The following is a 25208-nucleotide window of genomic DNA, read 5'->3' on the forward strand; positions in this document are numbered from 1 at the left end:
GCGGTGATTTTGGCCCAATGAACGCAGAGCGAGCATCACTCTGACATTACTTGAAGCTATCTGCCTCAATTTGGATCAAAATTTTGGATGGGGGTGGTTCCACTGTAATGCACTCCGACATCAGCATAACCAATTTTATTACATTAGAGGTGTACCCCCCTTAATTGGCCCTAGGGGTAAAAATATTTAACGTACGCTTCGTGATAAGTGCTGCGTGAATGTTGATAGGAAGCCTAATGCGAGAGCCGCTCATTATTGAAGACAAAGGCACAGGGGTTGGCATCCGCAGCAGTGGTAATAAGAGCAACTCTACCGGTACAGTGGTCACGGTAATTAATCTAAGTTGATAAATAATCTCATACACTAAATATTCTCACTCAAGTTTGTTGAGAATAATTCACGTGAACAAACTTTTTCAGAGTTCATTATTAATCTCAGTTGTGGGTGATATCTTGTACTCACTATCGGGTTTGCTTATGGTGCAGTGGTTCATGTTCGCCCTAGCCAATCGCTGCATTGTGAGTTCAAGTCCCGCAGCAGCAGTGCATAGGGTGTCAATTGTCTCTTTTAGAGTTAGGTCTGTGGTGATGTTTGTTCTGTGGAATGTTCTGTCCCAATAATGGCATCCGTTGGTTGCTCGGCGCTCTCGTTAATGCACCTTTGTAACGGCACCTTCAGCACCTTTCCTGTCTAATCGGATCGATAAATTACGAGATCAGCACCTTGCTATTTCTGCTTCGGCACCTTTCCCCTCAAATCGAATAATATATAACCACCACTCACGTAATATATCATGCGATCCAGTCCACATGAACCGGTTCGAACGGTTAAGCTCGGTGCCGGTTCAGTTGGCGAAACGACGCAGATACACAAAGTCAATAACGCGACGGAGCAAGAGCATCGAGCGAGGTGCCGGAGGACACGCCGCGCAGACCATGCACACTGAAAACGTGAACAGCGAATGCTTGCAACCGCAGGAAGCTTCTTCAATGCTTCTATGGAGCCGTATTTCGGAGCTTGAGGAGCTTCAGCTCAAGCTGAACAGGATGGAGGATCTTCTCGTGGCGCTGGTGGAGCTTCATGGAGATATTGCGGCAACTGTAGGCGATAATATGAGAGATGCGGTGACGACAGCAACAGAAGGAAAGGAGCTCCGTCACAGCGTGAATGTTTCATTCTCTACATTATTAAGTGATGTTATTCGTAAAAAGAAGACATAGTTTAATTCATTTATACATGAATTATGTACTCAGCAGCTCTTGAACGCTGTCTTCACCTTCTTCCGAATGTATAATAGCTGCGCCCAGCCCTCATTATCTCTAGTTGCATCGCCAGTTGACTTATGCAGCATTGTCCACAGTAGGCGCAGTCTCATTTGAGCCAAATCACTGTCTGAAATCGAGTTACATGCCTTCAGCGATCGCATGCGAGTCACGTAGCTATAGGCCTGCGCAATGCACATGATACCACAGCTTACACTGTCTACTTGCTTGGGGGTCGTAACCGGAACTGCAACAATGTCAGGTAACGAGCACGGAGAGGTCATGGGCGCTGCACCATCATCATTTGGCCCAGTTGTTGTGACTGCTTTGCTGTCTCTTGAGTTAATCTGGCGTTTTGTTGTCACCAGATTAGACACCCACTTGCGCAACTTTTCTCTGTCTTGATCTCGATCAAACCATTGTTGAAGTAGTGGAAGCGTGAATGATAGACGCCACGCCTAATGGATCGTAGAAATCTACCCATATCTTGTGCTTGGACGTATCCGGATCGGCCATCTGAATCTCCACAATTTGAATAATCCAGTGCTTCAAGGCAGCCATGTGAATAGGCACCAGCACGTAGTTGCATGACGCCAAAGAGAAATCTGGAACGAATCTCTTTTCGTTAGTAACGGAGATAGCGTCGATAGCGTAGCAGGTTTTGCAGTACGTTGACACATGCCAGAGCGCTGCATCCATCACGGCGTCATTAAGACGCTTGCTTCTCGCTAACTTGCCCACTATATGGCGAAGTGTTGAAGTAACACTGCGTCCTGCAGGCCCTGAAGGTATGACAGACGTCCGAGACAATGGCGACTGGCGAAATTGTTGCGCAACTTCACGTGACAACACTGCAGGTGACGCCGGTGCCTCCTCCAAAAATGATGCTTCATCGGTGTCATACTACTCCACCCTCCACGCAACCATGCTAGATCCATTCGATAATCATCAACAGCCTTCATGGACGCGTAATAGTTTTTCACAAGTCGTACGTAATTCCTACAATAACCATAGACACAGGTCAGAGCCGTCAAGTAGATAAACATACTATCAAAACTTACATGGAGAAGCCGCCCATTTCAGAAGCCACAAATGCCGCTGGAGCCACATCGTCTTGCGAAGGATCTAAATCTTCTGTTTCGGTCTGCTTTGAAGTCCAGTGAAGTAGTGCACTATTCACACGCTCCAACAACTTCACTGGAATGACAAAATTGGCATCATTAATGACTTCACTTGCCCTCTTTTGAAGAACCGTTGAAGATCTTGAGAGCAGCTAACTCTTGCTGTAACAAGCCGGGTAATTTGACGCTATTTTTCCGACGTAATCAACGTCAGGCGTCGTGTCAATCCACTTCAAGAAGTCTTTAAGATCAACAGGACAATCGGTTCGACACTCGGCGATTGCCCACTTGCTGTCCTTTTTAGTGTTTCTCGACCGTGAACTGGATGCTTCAGGTAATCGCAGAACTTGAATGTTGTCTATAGCACCCGCTCGCTCCAAAAGAAACCCCGGCTGCGCCAATAGAGATGCTGTCGACGTTGCTGAATGAACATTTGGCTGCTGTTGCAACACCTCTTGTGATTGCTCGCTGATAGTCAGGTCCGGCAGGGATGTCTGGGATGGGTTTGCTAAGCAACACGACGGCAGATCGTCTCCATCGAGTCCCTGTATCACGAGAGAGCTCGTGTTGTACTCCGGAGGCTCATGAATATCGGCTTCTTCCAAAGTACGAACGGGAAGTTGCGCGTTATTCATGATACCAATGCCTTCACATGCCATCTCGTATTCCAGGCCCATCGCATCGGACTCGTCGTCCGATTCACCCGCATCTGAGAGAGAGTCTCGGTTCAAGCTCCACTTCTTCTTAAAGCTTCTTATTGTTGCGGGAAGATCGGCAAATGTTTCGTAGAACTCAGCAGACGGGAGGCTCTGAAGACTGTCAACTAACGGCATAACTTCCGCTCTAACCACGTTGTACTTCTCGCAGTCAGAGAGTACGGTCTCGTCACTGGTCTCACCCTTCTTCAGCTTCACAAAAGCAATCCGTTTCTTCGAAGCAAGCATGATACTCGACGCAGGCGTGTGTGATGCATTTCCTGTAATTCTTGTAACCTTTCGTAAATGCCCCATTGTCGACTCTACAAATGGCAATGTTGCCGATGCTTCCTTCATCGACCAACACGCGTGAAGTTGGGCAACTTCAAAAACATTGTCGCTTCTGAAGGTCGTTCAGACACTGCACAGGTGCTTGCAAGGAAGCCGTAGCGACGAGAAGAAAATACAATCGCAACTGGGTTGACCAGAAGTCCGCCATGTCCCTCTAACACAGCTGCCTTCCGAAGTAGCCATTGTGAAGACGTCCTGACCTCCGTCCTGCTCACAACCCCAGTCCCAATTCGCACCATTCAGCTTGTAGCTCTCCCATTGCTGTTGCACCTTCCTCAGCGTGTACGGGCTCAGAACTGTAGCGATGCGGTGCAACGCAGCCGGTAGCGGGTCCGTCACAGGAGGGCACACATCAAACAGATTTATCGCCGTCGAAAAATCACGCAAAACACTGAGTTGTGTTGAATTATCACTCGAACGCATCGGTCGATGCTAGTTTTTTTTCCCAGCAGCTGCTTTAACTGGTTCCACCCAGCCTCCACCCGGTTTGTAGTAGTGTTACCCGCCGAGAAGCATCGTCGACGCCCATAGTTCGCCCACATACTGCTACAGGCTGACCAGTTTCGTGCAAAGTACTCAGCAAACCCTGGCGCAGCCTTCTTTGTTCTCTGTTCGAACAGCTTCAACCTGCTCTGGAACTGTTCCTTCGTCGGGACGTAAACCATTTGTTTAAACAGCTCTTCGATTTCATCGCGATACTTGGGCAGCACAAAGTACTTCTTGCCTGCAATCATACTCTTCACATAACGCTGTGCATGAAATTGGCAAAGCAAAATCTAGTAGCACTGTTGTTAGTATTATTTCTATACAAAACAACAGCTCTAAAGAAAGTCACCGCTGCCTGCGGAAACACCTCGCGTAACGTAGACCACTCTGTGAAGTCTTTGTCAATGATGAGACTTTCCAATCGACCCCACGATGGGTTCTTCGTCTTGAACCACTGAAGCACAGCTAACAGAGACTTCTTTTGTTGATTCAGACACAGGTAATCTAGCACAGATACACCGCGTCCTGTTGCTACGGTGGCATTTAGAGTACCTGAACAGCACCAAACAAGTATCTTGTAAGCTACAAAAAACCTGCACCAAGTTGCGCACCTTCGGTAGACGTTGTGCAACATCAGCACGTACCGACGTAGAAGCCGAGATTAGTCCAGCGACAGCGTATCGCCCCAGCGAGCAAAGATATCACGCTGCGCTTTCGTCTGCATCACAATTCCGATAGTCTGATCGTATTCGCCTTGCAGCAGCACGCATTTATTTCCCTTTGTGAAAGCAAATTCAGACAGCACACCGTTTAAGCGCTTCTCCGCACTGCTGTGCCCGAGACGAGCATTCATGGGGTTACGCACTTGTTGCGTAGAGATTGGAAGACCTGTGTCGTATTCCAGCAGCGGTACACGTTACGAATGGCTACCAACAACTGTAAGCAAGATAATAGGACGTACCAGTCGTGTCAGCAACATCGCTGGCTATTTGCTTAGTGTCCGTGTTGGTCTGCCCGAATGCGTCCAGCATGGACAACACTGACTCGCTCAACAGGTCCTTGCACTGCTTCAAAGCAGTATAAAGCGTCTCGGTGTTGACATGGTTGTGGCACGTGTTCTACAAATACACAATAACGAGGATTCATATTAGTTTGACATGTACATACGGAATAGTGATATACTGGAAAAAAAACAAAAGAAATGATAAAACCAAGCTCACTTGTTACTGTAATGGTCCAGTTAGAACTACTTGAAAAGTCACCACTACTAGCACGAAAAACACCGACGCGAAACATTGCTTTGCATGCGCGATATCGTTCCTTTCGCTTAGCCCGTTTTCCAGTCGACCGAGATTTCTGCTTGCAGCCGAGAGTGCAAACGTATTTGCGAAACGCGTAGCCAAATGATTCAGGAACCTGGCGCTCTGGGTGATTTATCTTTGACTTATTGTACCCTTTCGTAGTCTGGCAGTCTCTCGTGCGATAGACAACAAGATGTTGCCTTTCAAACTGCTCCCAAAACGAGAAGAAATCCGGCCACGACGCAAAAGTCCTTCCGACAATACTCGGAACAACTGCAAGTGGAACATAAGAAGGATCTAAAGCATTAATAAACGTAAACAGCATTAGCAACAAACTCTCTAGCTTCAGTTCCATTTCACGTATTCCTTACCCGTAGCTTTGACGCAGATGACGGTTGTGTCGACTCTAACACTTCGCTGTCGTCGCTGGAGTCGTCCGCGTGCTCGAGAGGGGAAGTCCTTCGCTTCTTCTTGAGTGGAGGCATCAGCGGAGGTGGCAGGAGGCTCTGGGAAGCTCTGGCGGCGGTTGGCAGGAAGCTCGCAAATTTTGAGCTGGGGGGGGATTTTCAGCGCCCGGTTCGGTTCCACGGTTACGGTTCGTTTTTAAATTACCGTAATTTAAGTTGCGCAACTTTTTTTTGAAGGTGCATTAACAGGTTCGGGTTGCTCGGCTGTAAACACTGATGTTCGTACTTAAGTAAAATTTCACTGTATCTATTTTATAATACCAACAAAAGTACCAATTGGCTGTGGCTCTAAATTATATGATTGCATGTACTTGTGTCTAAGCCTTCTTCATTTCATGATGTTTTTTTAAATAATTCTCTCTGTCACTGTACAGTCCAGTGACATTAGAGAGGTTGTGCAACTGTTACAAAACAGCGAAATTGCCCAGTGAGGAGATATCCGATTTGAAGGGGATTGATCGTTAGAAAAACCTTGTGCTGCTGTCACCTTCAAAAATAACAGGAAGGAATGGACAGTGAGAGCAGTAGCTCTGAAGATGATGATGTTGTGGTCGCTGTGCTCCTCATGCGCGAAGCCAATCGACCTTCACGTTGCCGGCTCAATTTTGAACGATCTCAGACTGATCCAGTCCGGCGCAAGAAGTTCCGATTTGACAAGGACGAAATAATGCTGCTTGTACAGCTTTTTGGTTTACCTGAACCTTTCCCTACTACACAGCGATATAATGTTGCAGCGCTTGGAGCGCTATGTATCTTCCTACGGCGAATGGCTTACCCAGTACGGCTCGGCGACTTAGAAGACCTATTCGGACGTGATACCACTGCGATTTCGTCCATTTCTAATGCCGTTCCTGACTTTATTTACGACAAATTCAACTATCTCCTAGAATTCGACCACTCACGACTAAATGCTGACACACTTTCGGCGTACGCCGAGGCCGTGCATGCTAAAGGAGCCCCTCTGCAAACTTGCGTCGGGTTTATCGATGGCACAGTACGAGGAACCTGTCGTCCCACACGTAATCAGCGCTACATGTACAACGGACACAAGGTCAGAGACTTTCTAGATGTGAATGTTTGGCTTTGGAATTAAAACTCGTTTGTTGTCGTAGAGAAAACACGCACTAAAGTATCAGTCCGTGATAGCTCCTGATGGCATCATAATTCATCTAAGCGGACCTTATGCTGGCACGCGCCACGATGCTTTTATACTTCATGAGAGTAAATTGCTTGAGGTGATCGCTGAATCTCTTCGTGCTGATGAAAAACATTTTGTTTTCTATGGCGATCCTGCTTACGGTAGACAAGAGCACATTATTGCACCCTATAAAGGCGCACAGCTATCGGCAGACGAACAAGAGTTTAACGCGCGCATGAGTTCGGTTCGAGTAAGCGTTGAATAAAGCTTTGGTAAAATTATTCGCTACTGGGCTTTCGTTGATTTTGCAAAAAATCAAAAGCTCTATCTGCAACGTATTGGAAAGATATACGTCGCTGGTGCGTTATTGGCAAACGTACACACTTGCCTGTGTGGCAGCCAGACATCTTCATTCTTTGCAATGACACCACCAACAGTTGAACAGTACTTAGGACTTCAATAAGCAGCTCAACTTTTTATTTGGATATTTTTTTCTATCAACTGAACCATAAGACTCATCTGCGATGACATCATCGCTAGCATTCTATCTGTTTTGTCCTTGTCTTGCTGTTGCCGCTGCTCTTCAAGCGCGAGTCGTCGTTCGTCAATTTGTAGTTGCCGCTCTTTCAACGGGTGTCTATTGCTGCGCGATGAAGCGCGGTCCTCGAGGAAACCTAGCAATGCATCCGTTACTTGACCGCTTTTTCTTTTTTAATGAAGATGGCGTGGCTAACTCAGTGTCTGAGCTGAGAGCTCGTTTGTTACGCATGCCTTGCATGGCGCTACGAACTATGTCAGCAGCTGCAGCTTCACGGCGCTCAGCATCTCGTTTTTCTTTTTCAGTTTTGTCTGCCTTTTGTTGTGCATGTCCCTCTGTCTACATATAAGAAAGATAATGAATTGGCTTTACGCAGATTAAGAAACACAACATTACATCGTACCAGTTCAAAACAGTCTGTAAGTAGCTGCTCTCGTTCTTCGTAGTCTTCTGCTGTACCTGATGCCCTTAACGACTCCAACTCCTCTCGCTTGACTATTTCCATGAGCGTGTAAAAGCGACGACGACACGCTTTGCCGTCGGCAGTGCACAGTGGCAGAGCTGCTTTCATCCCACTGGCGACCTTGCCCCATGCTGCCTCTGTTTTGCCGTGCCCAGCAGCCCGTGGCGTGTGCTTGATCACCTCCTTTAGCAGAATGATGTCGCTGGAGGGAAGGAAGCGAAAGGCCTTCTTTCTCTTTTTCTGCGCGGAGTCATCAGCCGCGTCGCCAGGAGCTCCGTCAGCTGTATCGGTGTCCGCGACGTCCCCCCCCAGGAGCGCAATCTTTATCTGTTGCTTCTAGAGCTTCGTCAGTGAGGGTGCTTGCTCCTGCTTCCATGGCGCTGCGTCAGATTAAGGCGTTTTTGCTTCTGCTACTGTCCGTGGGCCATGAATGGTATGTAATTTGCGTGTACAGTGAGCAAGGCATCACTGTGCTTTGTCTTCACCAGTTTTGACAGTGAATCTCCTACCCCTAAGTCATAGCAGCTCACAAGGCAAACTCACTGTTATATGACAGCAGCACAACATCTCTATTCCAACCCTCTGTTCTAACTGTAACTCTACCTTCTGGTATAATTTATGCCGACATGTAAATGTAAGATTAATTTCAGGGCTACATAAAATAATAGCAATGAGATTTATTTTACCAAACACTATTTAATGGGAGTTCATTAATACTCTCACGGAGATTAATTGCTGTGTGAAATGAAACAATTTCTCCACACAAAATAATTTTAATGAGATTCATTACCGTGACCACTGTAGTGAAAAGGAGCAAAATACACTACCGTTTTCACTATTGACACTATTTGAGCTTTATCGGGGTAGTGATAGGGATAAAACACGATGAAGTAGCACGACATTGGGTTTAGATGTCCTACGGCCAAGTTTTGTGATTACAGGCTCTGTATTCACTAATCAAAGTGGACAGACGCTCTGTAGGGTATAACCATTTTGCACAAGACAACCTGGAGACTCTTGAAAGAAGATCGGCGGCGCCAAGCCGTCTCTGAAGCACTCTCACAGCCACGGTACCCACGAGCCCCGAGCAGCCCCCGACGATACTTGTGCAGTTCGTGACCAGCTATACTACGTGATAGAATACTGATTGTATGCGGCGCATTTTGTTTTACCATATATATAATGAGGGGTTATCGTTCCTGTCTTTGGCTGGCGCCGGAACCCCGTCTTTGAAGTCTTTGGCGGGTGTGAGGACCGGAGGGAATTAACAGTCCAGCCCGACTTTTAACCAATAGCAATCATTCTTTTCCCCAGGCCTCAGAGCAACAACACACCACACACCCGCAGGAGTCAAGCCGAGATGCGTTGCCACCGAGCCTTTTGGGTGTACGCAAGTGACAATGGAGAGAGCATCTCCAAGAAAGCAGCAACATTTGCACAACAGCAAGTTGCACAAGAGCAACCAGGCGCTAACAAGACCGCTGAAAACTGGCTTCGTAGTCGTGCAGGGCGGTCTCTCAAATATGTCTGGCTTAACGAGCCCCCTATAAAACGGCAAAGGTGCTACTTGGAAACCCCGACGACGGCTTTTCTCTTGAAGACTCTCCTACAGGCTTTCGAGATGGTCGCACAGACCGTAGCTGCTACCCTAGAACGATATGCGCCGACGGCGAAGGTCCTCAGTTCCTCCAAAACAGCGTCAGTGGAGCTCAGGTCAGGGCACACATGCCGATCGACCCGTCGGTCAGCGAGCAGCTCAGAGGCTTCGAGAGGCGACGCAGAAAGCTGCTGCAAGCGGCGATTGACGCGGAAACGACGGCGGTGGCGCTCGCCACGAAACAGAAGGACATTCACCAAGTTATTTCTCGTTCGCCCGCATTAGTGGAGTGTTTGGGAGGTCAAATCGCGGTGATGGTGCCCGCGCAAGCAAGAGCGTCGGTTCTGAGCGTTATTGCGGAAGCGGTAATGCATGTAAAGGGTGCAGCGACACAAATGGTCATGTACGCTGAGAATGAAGCAAATGATGCGTTGCTCCAGATGCAGACGTGCGCTATCAACGCAAACACATCTCTTGAGAAGTACGTACGTGATGCAGCAGAAACTAGCCGCATATTTGCAAGTATTTATGACGGTAGAGAAAATTATGCAACTACGACAACAAAGCATTTGAAAACCTTTATTGGATGGGAGAAGAGAAACCGGAAGACTTTTTCCAAACATTGGAGGTCTGCCTGCAAATATTACCCTGGTTAATTCTGCAGCACAGCACCAATCGGCGATGGCAGCGACAGAGAGTGATGCATCTGTTGCTCTAGAGACCCCGGCTCGAGCATCATCCCCTGATGAAGTTGCACCTGTTCACCGACGCAAGCGGCTTAGGACCCCTCCAGTCACTCCTCCGAGTAGCCCCCCTTCAGTATCAAATTCGTTGGGTGAAGCTGCCCGTGACGTTAGTGCTGATGTATCCGCCGCTGCACTTGGTGGTGATACATCTAGTGGTGACAATGATTGTGGGAATGAGCCTGGCAGTGATGAAGATCTAAATGTGAGTGAAGCGATTGCTGTTGAAAGTAACAGCGATGCAGAATTTTTAAGTGGTGGAGAAATGGAGAGTGATGAGTCTAGCAACTCTGACGTAAGCGTTTTCGAAGATGCCAATGTGGGCAAAGCTGACACAATTGTTTCGCATCGGTTTTTCAGGAAGCGCTTTCCAAAGAATGACGCTATACTAGTTTGGACAGATCTCGAGGACAGTGAAAATTCTCGAACTGTGCACGTCTTCCCGTCCGATTTGAACAGCTTAGAAGCAAATTCTTTACTGACTCAAACTGCGTTGGATTTTTTATTTACCGCGACGTGCCTCGGGTAAATGGGGTAGTTTGTCTTTGTGGATCGGGATTATACGTATTGATGGAGAAAGCTAGACGCACACATAAGGCCGTTACGCAGCAGCGATTATTTAAAGATTTGGTCGCGCTGTTCAATTGGTCATACCAATATCTGCTGCTACCTGTGTCTGGCAGGAACCATTGGGGCGTCTTGATAATTGAGAATTTCATGCACGCTAGGGGCCCACGAAAGTTTATCATGCAAACTCAATGCGGAAGGCTCACAGCTCAGCGTATGCATTTGATATCCTCAATTGCTTTTTGTCAAAGGTCCATCGAACCAAATCAGATACAGCAACTACTTTTGAATGGAGTACGTTTGTCCAGTCATACCGCGGTACCGCACAGTCACACTGTGGTACCACCAAATACCGCGGTGTAACTGTGCGGTGCCGCCAAATACCGCGCTGATACACTGCGGTACTGCGCCGTAGCGGTCACTTTACGATCCCAGACAGTCAAAGGGATCCTGGCAATTACAGAGGTTGTCCACGTCGATTGATGCACGTTCGGGTAGCAGTTTGATCCAGTGAGATCCGTGCAATCAGGCGGCTCATCACTTCATCATGGATTAGAGCAATATTCTTGGAAAGCCAATTGAGCGTCTTTCTCCGCATTTTACGGCTGTCATCCAGGTACTGCACAGCCAACTGTGCTGCTACTTCCGCCCCAGCTCCGGTATAGCGCTGGGCTTCGCAAGATAATTGCTGAATAAAGTTGAGAACAGATCTACGGCGATTGAAAAATCGTCTTTCATCAGCGTCGCACCACTTCGTGCCGTAGCGCTCTTCTAGCTCCCTTACGGGTGTACCCCCATCAGCACCAACATCCCATTCTTCCCAAAGCTCTTTGACAGACTCCAAACCTCTACGCATTTTATAATGTGACGTTGAGGGTTGGTCACTATGAGCCTAGGATGTGACAGCGGAGCTGCAACTAGGAAATGCTGCAACGCTGTTCTCTGGATTGGAAACCAGCTTGACCTGAAGTATAGCGGTTCCTCCTCGAAGCGGCTGAAGCGTGCGCAATAGGTCGAACCTACGCGATCAATAGATGTTTTTAGATCCTGATGTGCATCATCCAGCTTGGCCTTCAGAATGGGCATCGCCTTTTGCAACCTCTGATCAGCCGGTTTTTCCATCGTAGATATAGTTTTTCGAGCTTCACCTTTGAATTTCAAGAATTCGTCCGGGTAAAAAATATCGTGCTGCCACATGGGATGATGTGGAGTTAAATCTTGTAAGAAGACGGCATCCTGTAGAACAACTTTGCGAAGATATTGAAGAAATTTTAGAAAACCTCCAGCGGCAATGGACTGTTCAGCTTTACCGTCGCTAATTGCATGCTGCCACTTCTCAACCTGAGGAAAGATCTTGCTCTGTTAAACGCGAGGAGGTTCCACAGACGCGCGTGCAACAAAAAAGGTTCCCTCGGGAAGGCTCAAAACCGGCAAGCGTGCGCATAGCTTCCCGTGGAAGTGACATGAGATAGCATTTTCTCCATCGCTTGAGTATTCCAACGACCTAAACGTCTAATTTGAGATTCGCTTGCACCACCTAGATCTGCCATGCGAGATCCAGACCCACGCCCAACATGGGTTTTAGCCTTACTACGGATTCCAACGAGTTTCAATGCAGCTGTAATCACCTCTCTGTGCATCTTATACGACATCATCTTCTTAGGATTTTTTCCTCGTTTTTGGGGCTTCAATGGCACATACGATCCGAGGAGGTGAAGTCAGGAAACGCCTCTTCATCCACATGCCAACGCCAAAACAAATACAAACCCAACAACCCGTGGGGACAGATCTCCACATTCTTGTTGCGCATACAAGCACCAACTTCAATGCGACCCACTTGATTTGTTTTACCTTGACGCATCACCATAACTATGGCTCGACACGGACTATAGCCCTCGTTCCCCAACATGATTGAATGTAAGTCAGCCAATTCTGGCATCCGGGCGGACTTACCTCTCATTAGAGCATAATGGCTCACGAGAAACGCCAAAAGATTCCGTAAGTTCGCTCCTGCCTCACGTGACATCGCCCAAAAGTACCTAGCAATTTGCTGGATTTGTTCAGTAGTCGTATATCCATCCAGTAATGTATCAGCTCCTCGGTCCTCAAAATTCTTTCGTTTGCGCTTGTCTTCTTCAAACTGGGTCAATTTTAGCAGCGATGTCACTGCAGCGTTACGTGGTGAAGAATAACTATTGATTCCGGCCTGGACTTGTTGTTTCCACATATCAACCATGGCTGCAACGTAAAGGTTTACAGATGCGCGGCCAATTGTCTCCACCCTATAGGCTTGTTTCGTAGCACTTTTCTGATGCTTACGTCTACCAATGACGCACTCTTCCAGAAAGAGATGTAGTTTTTCACCCGTCACGGTGAAGCGAGATAAGTCGTTAAATGAGCTACCCTTGTTCGTACACCACTCGAGAAACTCCTGCTACGGCTTGTCGTAGGAACGGGTTGTATTCTTGGGTCTTAACTCCTTTGCCTTTGCGTACGTCCTTTGTATAGACTCCTACATCTCCACGGACATCCTTGCTTCTGCGGCCATGATCTGTACCTGGATTCCTGTGATATCGCTCTTCTTCTTTCGTCTTGAAATGGTCGAGGGGCGCTGGTCGGCTTGTTGGCCTATCATAATACAGAAGACCAGACAGACTGATAGCTGCTTACTCTACCCTACACATGGCTTATAACTGAACTTAATTCACCTGCTATGTACATGCATCATCGGCCCCGGTCCGGACCCCGGTGATGATAATGCCGTATAGAATATTTATGGGATGTTCTATGTAGCCATAATATGCAGCCATATGCAGCCACAACTTTTTGAAACTACAAGATAATTTACGGAAAAGCACAAATGGTCATCGTTTTTGCGTTTATGCAGTATACGGCAGTGGTAAAACTCAGACGGATTAATCACCAAAGTCCGTACACAAGTGGAGAAAAGAAATACTACGAAGTACTACGGTAGCAATAATTCGACGGTTAGTAGCGATATTGCTGTGTATACAGCACCTTTAAGGAGCTTGCCTGCCTCATTGTCAGCACGATGAATATCGCGACCGCTTCTTGAATGACCACCTAGGTTGATCCCTCCTCCATTTGAGGCTGCGTCAAGCAAAATGATACTTAAGAACCCAAGTACGAATCGCGATTTAAGCACTCTAAACGAAAGTGGGGCGTCTCCTCTATCTTTATATCCCTTATAAGCTACAGAATGCTTAAAACTGAAGAAGTTGTGGTCGCTCAAAAATATTATCTCCATTTATAGGCCCTCGAAATGACGATACTATTTTTTCACTTTAAAAAAATTCAAAGTTATTTAAAAGCTCTTGTTAAAAGCAATTGAATAAGTGTAATTTTACAGTTTTTTCTATGGAAGTTTACAATAAATGTCACTGTTCGGTTAAGTGCGAAAATCAATTGGCCAACTTTAAGCTCGAATATCTCGATAACTCTAAATGACTCATAAGTATCATTTTGTTTGACGCAGCCTCAGCATATTATGCATATAAATCGCCATTAACTTCAACTAATCACTTTATGCGATTTCACTGCAGGTACAGTTGCTCTAAGCTAGCGCAATCTTTGAATGCTTTGTATAATTATCACGGGGTCGTCATGTCTCCATCTGGTCACTCGTCTACGCCACCTTATCCAGTATACTTTCAGCAAGTTGGCTCAATAGCGATTCTTGTTGCTTTCGCTTGAACCCACTTGTCTTGGCTGAACATGCTGCAGCAGCTAGCCTTTTCTCGATGTTTATCAAGCAATAGTCGTCTCTCTCGCTGCACTTTGGGTCATTCTTTTCTTGCTTGCAGCAACGCTAAAAATTACTTCGTTTTTTTATTTCTAAAATTCAAAAACTTGTATTACTAGTAGCACTTCAGCTTTATTCTATTTTTTTTAAGACGAACACAAATAATCAACTGTCCTCCCAGGCCAAAGCAGCGCACGTAGTACTGTATAACATTTGTACGACCGGACACTATCTTTAAGTGGACACTCGCTAAGTCAATCATATTAACGCATTTCGCGAGAAAAACCTTCCGGTGAGAGATTTGCAGAACTTGTTTTACTTATTTTCGAGCGCACTCTGTAATCAATCTGTACCCACTCTCCCACATTTCACCTGACTCTTCAACAGCGATGCCACGAGGACGAAAGCCATAGGGAGGCGGCCGACAAGCCAGTGGATACCAGCGAGAATTAAAAACGTACCAGAAGAGGCTTGAGGTAGTTACCTTTCATGACATCAACGGAATACAGCCTACACTGGAAAAGCTCTACCAACACCTTGTACAACAAAAGCGTGAAAATAAACAAAAACAAATTTATGAATGACTGAAAGACCGAGAGCGCATTGAGTCCGTGTGTTCGTCGTCAGTGAAAGCTGAGCTAAACGTAATCCGGAAAGTTGGCACTGCAACGACTATTTCAACAGCGGGGGAAGAGGCTCTGAAAGAGTGGGTGCTCTCGTTGCGCGAAGAGGGCATCCCAGTGTCGGTAGAATTTTAACGGGGTCGTATACAGGTCAGGCCTGATTATTGGGTCAGGTTCCATTTCCAACAGGATCTTCCTACAGAAGAAGAAGAATCGAGCAGTGAAGAAGATGACGAGGCTGTAGATGTCGACAGTGATGATGACAACGAGGGCGTCTCTGCTACTAGCAGCGAAGAGGACGCTGCTGCTACCAATTTGGGCGCAGATGTGATGAGCAATGACAGTGATGCCGATGAAGGCGACACTGAAGCCGACCAACCTCGTGCCGCGCAGACCATCGTGGTCTAAGCATTCTAACCCAACTGCTTAGCTTCGTATCTTTCACTTCAATATGTAGCTTAGCAATTGGTCCTGTGTTTGGTAGGGCCGTCAGGAAACCCGCCTGACCCAATTATCAGGCCCTACCCGTACACGACCCCAAAAATAGCTAACCCCAGTGTCACGATTGATGCTGCAGCTGAAGGCACAGGCCATAGCCGAAGATGAAGGTGTAGCACCTGGTTTTTTGTGGTAGCTGGGTGTGGCAAACCGGGTTTTTTAAGCGCCATGGGCTGCGAATTCGTGCCAAGACGAGGCAGGGACAGAAGAAGCCGGCGTATATGAAGACATACGCTAAAATAATTTTGGAAGAATGTCGCCTAAGTGAAAGAGGAGCTTGGTGTCGATAAAGTGTACAGCTCAGACCAGAGTGGAGTGTGTTTTGAGTATTTGCCGAAGCATACTATCAATGAAAAGGATGCTAAGACGGTCTGGGTACGATGTGAAGGCAAGGACAAAGAGCGCCTCGCCGGTGTGTTCTTAGGTTACTCTTCGGGCAAGCAATATACGCCTTAAAAGCTCAGCCATCGACCCAAGGGCACAAAATTGTGTAGAATCACATCGTTCAGAACGGGTTTAATACGCTATGGCCTGAGATATCTGCTTTTTCTCGTGAATTTGACGCGAAAATTTTTGGCAGCCAGAATGCGTGGTGGACTTCAGATTTATCAATTCGCTTTTTGGATTTTCATTTTGCTGATCGTACTGAAAATGAGCCTGTTTTACTTTTGTGGGACGATTTTTCCGCCCATTAGACCGAGGAGGTAAAGGAACATGCTGCCATGCTCAATGTCCATTGAATGCGAGTGCCCCCTGGACTGATCTATGTCTGCCAACCTGCAGATGTGTCATGGCTCCAACCATTTAAGCAGCGACTTCGAAGTGAATGAAAGTGGTAGAATTGACGTCGCAACTAGTGCACCACAAGAAGGAAGATCCAACTACATTTAAACTTATTCCTCCCAGTCGACGAGATGTTATTATGTGGATCATGAAAACTTGGAAGAATTTGGGTCCTCACGTCATTAAAAGTGGGTTTGCGGGGCGCAGGTGATAATCCCGATGAGCCTGATGATACAGAAACACCGACGAGTGTGGAGCCAGTAAATAAATTAGTGGAAGAGTTGGAACGCCTCAATGCTGTTGAAGACGCTGCTAGTGACTCAGACGACATGTTTGAGAGACAGTGAAGATGATGCCGAAGCGAAATGAGTAATGCAGGTGCAGCTTTTTTTTTTAATTATAATGAGGTTTTTTACCTTGGCAGTGCATTTTTCTGTAAGTATGTAAAACTACCCTATCCGGCTATACAAATGTTTTACAGTATGTGGAATAATGCTGTTTCCGACTTCGTGTCCAAGCAACATTATTTTGCCCTCACCACATCCACTCAATTTTTGGAGTGACTCAAAGTATTAGCCCTAATAATGATCAGAAAAAGGTAGTATTTCAACTCTGATCAGCCGTAAAGAAAGAAAGTCACAATAAAAGTGGTTTTCACTATTCGAATGTTTTGCATATTTACCAGCCAATAGGTTTCCTGTCATTTTTATCGGCAAATCTGAACCCCTGCAATACTGTAGATGACAGAAAAGCACACTTGGGGCACGGCCCGAAAATGCTGTCATCGCACAGCACTGAAAGTGTCGCTTAGTGTCATTGAAATGCGCTAAAAATGCTTTAATATGTCATGCCCTGAATCGTCCGATTGAACGCTTATCTACTGGTTTGTGGTCATTTTCGCGTCTAAATCTTTATCGCACTGTTCATACAGCAATGCGCTGTAGATTGAATCAGTGGTGAGCTTCTCTAAGTGCTCGTGAAATGAACTCAGGTCCCCTCCACTGGCCCACGGGCTTAGCTCACAGATATTAAGCGATCGCTGAATATATATGTTGGCAATGTTGTCGATGTTGATGCTCGCATAGGCTGACTCGATAATTCCGACCAGTTCTTCTCTTGAAACAGTCAAACAATCTCCTGCAATGAAAGGACTGTCACGCCGGAGCAATAGCTCCTGGTACGCTCGCCTGACTTGCCGTTTCAGTGGTCGATTATTTATAACATCTGGTAGTTGATAAATTGACGTCAACCCGGCGTCCAAGTATTTCACTATGATGCGTGGTGTATTTGTTTGGTTTGTAGCCTCGATAAATTTTGCTACTCGATCGGAGACATGACTGGTTGCCATATCCCAAATCAACCCGATCGTCTTCAGGCTGCGGTACAGTTGGCGTAGGCTGCTTTGTGCAGAATGCAGCTTTCGCTAGTTTGCCAGTGCTTTTCTGTAAAATACACCGAAGACGTACTGTACGACGCCCATTTCCGCATCAGTGTACCACCAAACGTCCCTCGAAATGTGACAAATGCTGTGTGAGTCGAGAAGCCGCCATGTCCATCGTTACCATTAGTGTGCAGCCGTCGTTTACATCCTTTTTTGGTGCCGTGCCAACGCGTTTTACTCCGACCGGTGTTATCAATGACGTGTCCGTCTCGTGAAATAGAATAAAAGCTTCGTCAGCGGCTAATATTGCTTCAACTCCTTCTTCAATAAATTGCTGCGGACATCGCTTTGCCCCTGCGATAGCAAGATTCTTCCAATTCGCTGGGACTTTTTGAGAAATAGAGGCTTTACGTTCCGTGAAGCCTATCCGGTCAAGGGTTCGCTCGACGAATTTGTGCATGCTGTTCGGGAAATTTTTACCGCGCATAACTTGCGCTGCAAAACTAAAAACACTCGTGGGATCGAAGTGCCGTACCAGGATACGGTAAAGCTCCTTTCGTGAGACGGGGTTGACATCGTCCCATCTAGTCGCGACAGTGGATTCAACAAAATCGACCGCATCCTTGTACTTCACCGGGCGGACAGATCCAAAACTCTTGCGTTTTACACTAAAAAATGCCGTATTCTGGGCTCGCGTAGCTGTCGCGTAGCACTGTTGTACTGAGACGTCTTTCATTTGGTTGAGCGCTACAAAATTCATTGGCGGAGCCGAAGTAGATGCTTCAAAAGGCTTTCGCGAATACTTTGAAAGCTGCTTCACCCATAGTTGTAGTGCTACGTTCCGGAAAGGTAAAGACTCAAGAATTGCAGCATGAAAGCTGCGAAATGATTGTGGAATACTGCTAATAATATCCGATAGAGAGAATCCATTAGCGAAAGCAATCCATTTCTGAACAAACGTAGCTCGGACAACCCAGGGCTTTAAAGTGTTGAAAAAGACGGAACAAACATCGCTAGTTTTCGGATAGTCACCGTTTCCCAGCAAAGGATGCAACAAGTAGCATACCACGAGCGCACGCTATCTCCATGTTCGCTGAGGTTTCACTATGTGAGCTTCAGCTGTGCTCCCACTCTTTACGTCAGTTTGTAGACGATCGATCCGCTCGGACCGCTCCACTAAAGCCACCAGCTTCGTCACTACTAACATCACGTCGAGCTTAGCTTGAACATCTGCCAATTTGTCACAATCCAGACGAAATTTGTGCAACCGTTTCCTTTCGCGCTCATTAATCTGAATATCCGCAACAATTTTGTCTCTTTTTTGCTTGTTTTTTTGTCACAGCGTCCTTTTCAGTCTTGACAATAGTACGATCTCGTTTACGAGTGGTAATCCGAAATAATGATGCCAGTGTTGATTGCTTCTTTTTCGTCGGCTCGGAGTTGGAAGTGTTTGGTGGACGATAGGTCAAAGCTGGATCAATCTGCTGATGCTTCCGATTTGTCAACATTGACACCGAAATTAACCGACAGATGTGATTCAGAGTACTAACCGGTCCTGGTACTGTCGGAGAACCGCACTGATGGTGATAGACGTACAGGCAATGTTGGTGGCCGCGTATTGAGAGCTGTAGTATCGACCGCACAAAGTTTGCGGTATGGAACACAGTCATTTTCTCGTTGCGTTCGATAACGAGACTATGGTGCTTCAGCACCAAGATCAGCTTGAACAATTCTGCCCACTTCCCTTCAACTTTTAATGTAGTTTGTAGATATACTTCAAGAGGTACACGCTCATTGCCAGTAGCTTGGTGTACCAGCTTTGCAAAGTCTGGATCAATCGATGTCGTGAACCTGCAAAGTTCACTGCGAATGATAGCATGACTCCATGCTCCTGCGAGTAGTCCACTCTCTTCGACACACCGAAAAAGGCAATTGCCGACAACATCAGCGCCTAGGAAAATTAGCTCATGTAGTTCATTGGGCACCAACGAGCCACTGTCGGGCACGAAGCCCTTGTGGATGGCGATTCTGTGAGTCTTCATATCTTTCCATCCGCCGTTGGGGAGTGTTGAACTTTGAGCTGATCGTGGCATTGGTAGAATACGTTCAGGTGGTAGCAAAACGCAAAAGTGGTAAAACAACAGGCAGGTGAGACTCCTGCTTGCTTTCAGCGGTGTCGCAAAGCAAAGCACCTAGCACTTGCTACTGTAACTGCAAGGATACCCAGCTGGGAGTGTCTATAACTCATTCATCTCAATGTACAGTGGGTTTTATCTAAGTCGCACGTTACTTGCACTTGGAGTCTGCATCTATATTTACTATAACGTTGAAGACAGAGAGCTTGGACTCCAGGCTGGAGAAAGCAGCATTTTAATAACCGTTCAAGAACACACGGAGATGGTGAAAATGCTCCGAGGATTTTGTCATCTTATTTTTATGAAAATGAATTGATGTCATCCCAAAACACTTAAAATGCTTATTTTTGTCATTTTGTTCATAAAAAGGGCAACAAAAAATATTTTGGCGAGTGTCATTTTCTGTCATATACGGTACTTGTTTTGTGGAGGCTAGCAACCTGTCAACGTTCCGTGAATCTGATTGGCTGCAGCCTGCCAACCGTGAGTTTCTGCTCAAAATGAAGCAAAATGGGCAAATTGACTGTACAAACATGAAGTACATTGAAAGTACCAACTAGGTATTAAAACACGTTAATAATACTCATCGCAACAAAGTACATGTAGGTGGAATAGCTCCGCAGCGTTTTTGCAGTATTCTATCCGCCACCAATATGGCCACCTGAAGCTGAGTTCAGATATCAATCGTGACCCGTGGAGTCTGCCTTCGAGAATCGGTCGGAGACTCCGACTCGGATTCCAACTCAGCAATTAGCCCATCGATAATCATTCCCAACAACCTTACGCCATGTGCTATCGCCGCTGCCGATACGATGAAACGCTGGAGCGGAGACCATTGTACATGCACAGCGCGGTACGTCACGTACTACAATACGTGTGCATCACTTAGAGTCCGACACCACAACGTTTTTGTGGCCAAAACATTATTCGGATTGGTTCTTTCTCGCAGTTGGAGTCCCACCAGAAGTGGGTTCAGGTCCCGTAATGGTATTCGAGTCGAAAATGAACCCGGTGCGACCATTATAGATGTACACAGCTAAACCGAATGAGCTTTTAAGGACGTTTCCTGTCCTGAGACCTCAGCGGTTGGAATTCGCGGCGCCACGTTGACCGTCCCAGTGACGACTGCATTCTGGTCTCACTATCAAACTTGCCGGATATTTTCTCCAATTGAAATTTTGCACCTTAAAAATCAAGTGGTATAACCTGTGAGTGACAGCTACCCTTTAAAACCACTTCGCATCGACTTTAGCGGGTATCCTATTGGAGTGTACCCACTGGACATGATGTTCCACCCTCGTCGAGTTAATCCCCGCCTCACATTAGTCTTCCACCAGAACCTTCGGTCTCCACTGGCACCTCTTTCGAAATGCGCAGCACTGGACGCTCACTGGCAGTGTGTTTGCCGGAGGAAACACCTGCCAAACGCGATCAGCTGGCTTAATTTTGCTTTGGCCACCTTCTGCGCGCGATTGCAGATGCAAGGTCAAGGGGTAGGTCGATAATCGAACTTAAGATAGAAACTCGCTCTCGCTCGCCAGCTCCTGTCACGAAGTCACAAAGCAAAAGGCTTGATCCAGCGAAAGCCCCACTAATTCGGGACCGTCGTTCGCTACATACCTTACTATCTTCTCGCTCTGACCCAGAAAGAATGAGGTGCATGCGCTTGCTGCTCCTCGCGGCGGTGGCTCTGGCTGCTGTCCAGGCCGCTCCTGCGAACGAGCGTGCGCTTATGGATCTTGAGGAGACGCTCATGGCGTCCGCACAGGTGCAGAACGGCCGGAGGCTGCTGAGCGTCGATTTATTCGAGGACCACGCGGCGCGGTACCTGATGGCCGCCGCCGACACGACAGAGGAAGCCACAGCGCTCTTTAAGCTGTACAAGAAACTATATCCGGAGAGGGCTGCGGCCTGGGGCTCAACGGAAGCCAAACAGCTCGCGTACTTCGAGGAGAACGTGTTCCCCAGTATCCAGGAGAAGGCCAAGAAGCTACTGTCCTCGACGTCGGCCTCAGGGTCGGGAACAAACGTCGGTGACGAGTCGGGCACCGGAACAACTTCAGGCACCAGCGGTGGCACATCGACTAGTGGTGGCACTTCTACTTCCGGTGGCACATCGACCAGCAGCGGCACTTCGACAACCGGCGGCACATCGACAACCGGCGGCACATCTACCGGCGGCGGCACATCAACTAGCGGCGGCACATCGACCAGTGGTGGCACGTCGGGTACGTCTACGAGCGGAACGTCGGGCACATCAGGCACATCGGGAACGTCAGGTACCTCTGGCACGAGCGGTACATCCACTTCGGGCGGAACCACGTCTGGTGGAACGTCTACCACGGGTGGCACTTCTACTTCTGGTGGAACCACGTCTAGCGGTACATCTACGTCCGGCGGCACTTCCACATCCAGTGGCGGCACCTTGTCGGCGACGTCGACGTCTTCAACGACCAGCACCGCGTCCGGCTCGTCCTTCTGGTCGACGACGTACAACTCGGCGCTGTCGTCGAACGTAGACTCGCTCAAGCGCCAGACCGGCACGATTCAAACGGTCGTGCAGTCGTCATCGGCTAGCAGCTCGTCCAGCTCGTCTGCCGCCGCTGCATACACTTCTCCGACTGTCATCAGCGGATACACGAGTCCGACGCGTCGTTATCTGTCGAGTGGCAGCTCGGACACGTCCAACATCGACGTTTTGTTCTGCGATATCGAGGGCAATGCCATCTGGAAGTGGAGCGCTGAGGACGTCCCGGACGCTACCGTCACCAACACGTCCAGTTCGACTGCCGAGATCGACGTGGACGTGGACGGCGTCTGCTCGGCCACCACGACGCTCACTGTGTCTGCTTACCAGACTGGCTGCTCGCTCCAGAACCACCCGGATGGCTGCGACAACGTGTACTACAAGGGCTGCGGTGGCATCACGGTCTCTCCTAACAGCGACCGTATCGTCATTGCACGCACTGGCGGTCGTACTCTTGGTGTGCTCAACTACAAGTCAGTGGACAACGCCTGTCAGGGTCAAGTCGTGGACGCCATTTCCACTTATCGCGGCAAGAAATTCAACAGTCCCACGTACGCTGAGTACGCCAACAACGGCATCTTGTACTTCACGGACAGTCCCTTCGGTCTGGCTACCAGTGACGCGGACTTTGACGGTGATACGCTGGACAAGTCGCCGCTGCGTGAGATCCCCTTTAACGGCGTCTACATGCTGCGGAACGGCACGGGCCAGTCGGTGGAGCTGGTGGACTGTGATATGACGCGTCCCAATAAGATTGCCTTCTCTCCGGCCCAGGATATCATGTACATCACCAACTCGCAGAAGGGCAACTCGTACATTAAGAGCTACATTATGGCGGACGACGGTACAGTCAGCAACTCGAGCGTCTTCTTCAACTTCACGGCGCATCCGGAACTCGAGACGGATGCTGGATACGCCAAGGGCATCAAGGTGGACGACAATGGCTACGTATACGTGGTGTGCTACAAGGGCGTGTACATCTTCTCTCCGGAGGCGGAACTGGCCGGCGCCATCATGAGCGACGAGGAACTCGACTCGGTGTCGATGGGTCTGGGTCGTCTCTTCATCTCTGGCAGTTTTGGCCTCGTGGCGCAGACCAGCGGTGTGCCCTCACAGGGACTTCCTCAAGCTCAAGTCACGTGCAGTGCCTAGTTGTCTGATCGAAGCTAGGACCGTGTCTCCCTCTCTTGACTCCAAGAGACTCGAAGCACTCACACCTTTGTCTTTCTTCAAACCTTTCCGTCTTTAAAAAAGGACAGGTCTCAAACGTGTTCATTTGCCTTTTAAAACCTCACGTGTGCTATTTCTCTATACGTTCTCATTCCTCCACACTGGGAGCTGTTCCTGCTTTGCCACTTTTCTTGGCGCCTTTCTTGCCTTCTTTGTCTGGTGCAGAGTTTGCTGATGGCGCGTGAGTGGCGGACGCGATGGTTGTAGTGAACTTGATGATCAGGTTACTGCTGGTAATGGGTTCGTCTTCAGCGCGTCTCCGACCGTCTTCGCCTTCGGCGTACGCGAGATTGGAGCCCAAGAACTGCGAGACTCGGAGCGCCAACTCCTTGATTGTGGTGCCGCGTTTAACGATCACAACGTCGGCGAAGATGCCCTTGTTGGTGGCTACTGGTGTCGTGTTGGTGGCAAAGCTCTTCAACGATTTGACAGGGTACACGACGACCACGTCCGCTAACTCCACTGCAGCATTGATGGCTGCACGAACGCCGGAGCTTCCGTAACGGAACAACACCATGTCGGAGATTCGTTCCAGACGTCTGTGGATCTTTTTCTCAATCGGCTTTAGAGGACCCAGCCCTTTCTCAGCATCAACCTTGGCCTGCTCCTCGTCGTCATCTTCTAACGTCGAGTAGAACATGGATCCTGGTTCGTAGCGAATGAAGCGCTGCTTGGTAGCGGCTCGTAGGATACACTCCGCAGCTGCACTAGCCACAAAGCAGCGGTCACTGCCGTATTTCTCGACGATCTTTTCAATGTTGCGGTCCGTGTCATCGCCCTGATCGGCCTTGTTGAGCACTAGTACCGTGGGGAAGCGAATGTCCAGGAAGATCTTCACCAAATTGTGTACCTCCTCCTCTCCCCATGTCGACAGATCTAGCGGCTCCTTCAAGCCCATACGATCCAATACTTTACTAACTAACGAAGGCGTGGCTCCGTAACCCGATAATTGGCCGACAAAGGTGGTCTGCAGACTGCTCTTCGTGGCTTTATGTCGTCTGGCGATGGATGTCCAGCGTTTCCATAAATTAGAGAACACCCATTGGTGGATTTCTGTATCTAACCAATCGGCGTCGTTAATGGGGTCGTATCCTACAGTCTCCTCGCCCTTTTCGTTGGTGTGGCCAGACACATCGATGATATGCATGAGCACTTGGGCATGACGCAGGTCGTCTAGGAACTTGTTGCCCAGTCCTGCGCCCTCTGACGCACCAGGGATCAAACCAGCAATGTCCAGAAGCTTCACAGGGATGTAGCGAGTGCCCTGCTCGCATTTACCGTAGCGTGGAGCGCACATCGACGTCTTGTTCTTGTCCAGACACGGACATGGAGTCATGTAGTACGTGATTCCTTCATTTGGCTCGATAGTCGTGAAGGGGAAGTTGCCCACCTTCGCCTTGCCGTCTGTCACGGCGTTGAAAAACGTCGACTTGCCGGCGCTGGGCTTGCCCACGCACCCGATCACCAGCTCCATCGTGGTATCTGGTGGAGGAGCTCAAATGGCATTAACAGCAATCCCTCGCTAGAATGTCTTTATGG

The 25208-nt window shown here is 48.1% G+C and overlaps 3 protein-coding genes across 3 annotated transcripts; 2 read left to right on the top strand and 1 right to left on the bottom strand.

The window, feature by feature from the left end:
• Window positions 1-9547: 9547 nt before the first annotated feature.
• Window positions 9548-10543, top strand: PITG_17255 (uncharacterized protein; the record flags this gene model as incomplete). Its single annotated transcript, XM_002896724.1, has 2 exons — window positions 9548-9904; window positions 10523-10543. The coding sequence occupies 2 exons, from the start codon at window positions 9548-9550 to the stop codon at window positions 10541-10543; spliced, it is 378 nt and encodes a 125-aa protein (XP_002896770.1).
• An 11020-nt stretch (window positions 10544-21563) lies between these two features.
• Window positions 21564-23591, top strand: PITG_17257 (carbohydrate esterase, putative; the record flags this gene model as incomplete). Its single annotated transcript, XM_002896725.1, has 1 exon — window positions 21564-23591. The coding sequence occupies one exon, from the start codon at window positions 21564-21566 to the stop codon at window positions 23589-23591; it is 2028 nt and encodes a 675-aa protein (XP_002896771.1).
• Window positions 23592-23757: 166 nt separating this feature from the next.
• On the bottom strand, window positions 23758-25143 carry PITG_17258 (uncharacterized protein; the record flags this gene model as incomplete). Its single annotated transcript, XM_002896726.1, has 1 exon — window positions 23758-25143. One exon carries the CDS (start codon window positions 25141-25143, stop codon window positions 23758-23760), a length of 1386 nt encoding a protein of 461 aa, XP_002896772.1.
• Between the last annotated feature and the right edge of the window lie 65 nt (window positions 25144-25208).

This window comes from Phytophthora infestans, genomic scaffold (assembly GCF_000142945.1).
Source record: "Phytophthora infestans T30-4 supercont1.53 genomic scaffold, whole genome shotgun sequence".
NCBI classification, from domain to species: Eukaryota; Oomycota; class Peronosporomycetes; order Peronosporales; family Peronosporaceae; genus Phytophthora; species Phytophthora infestans.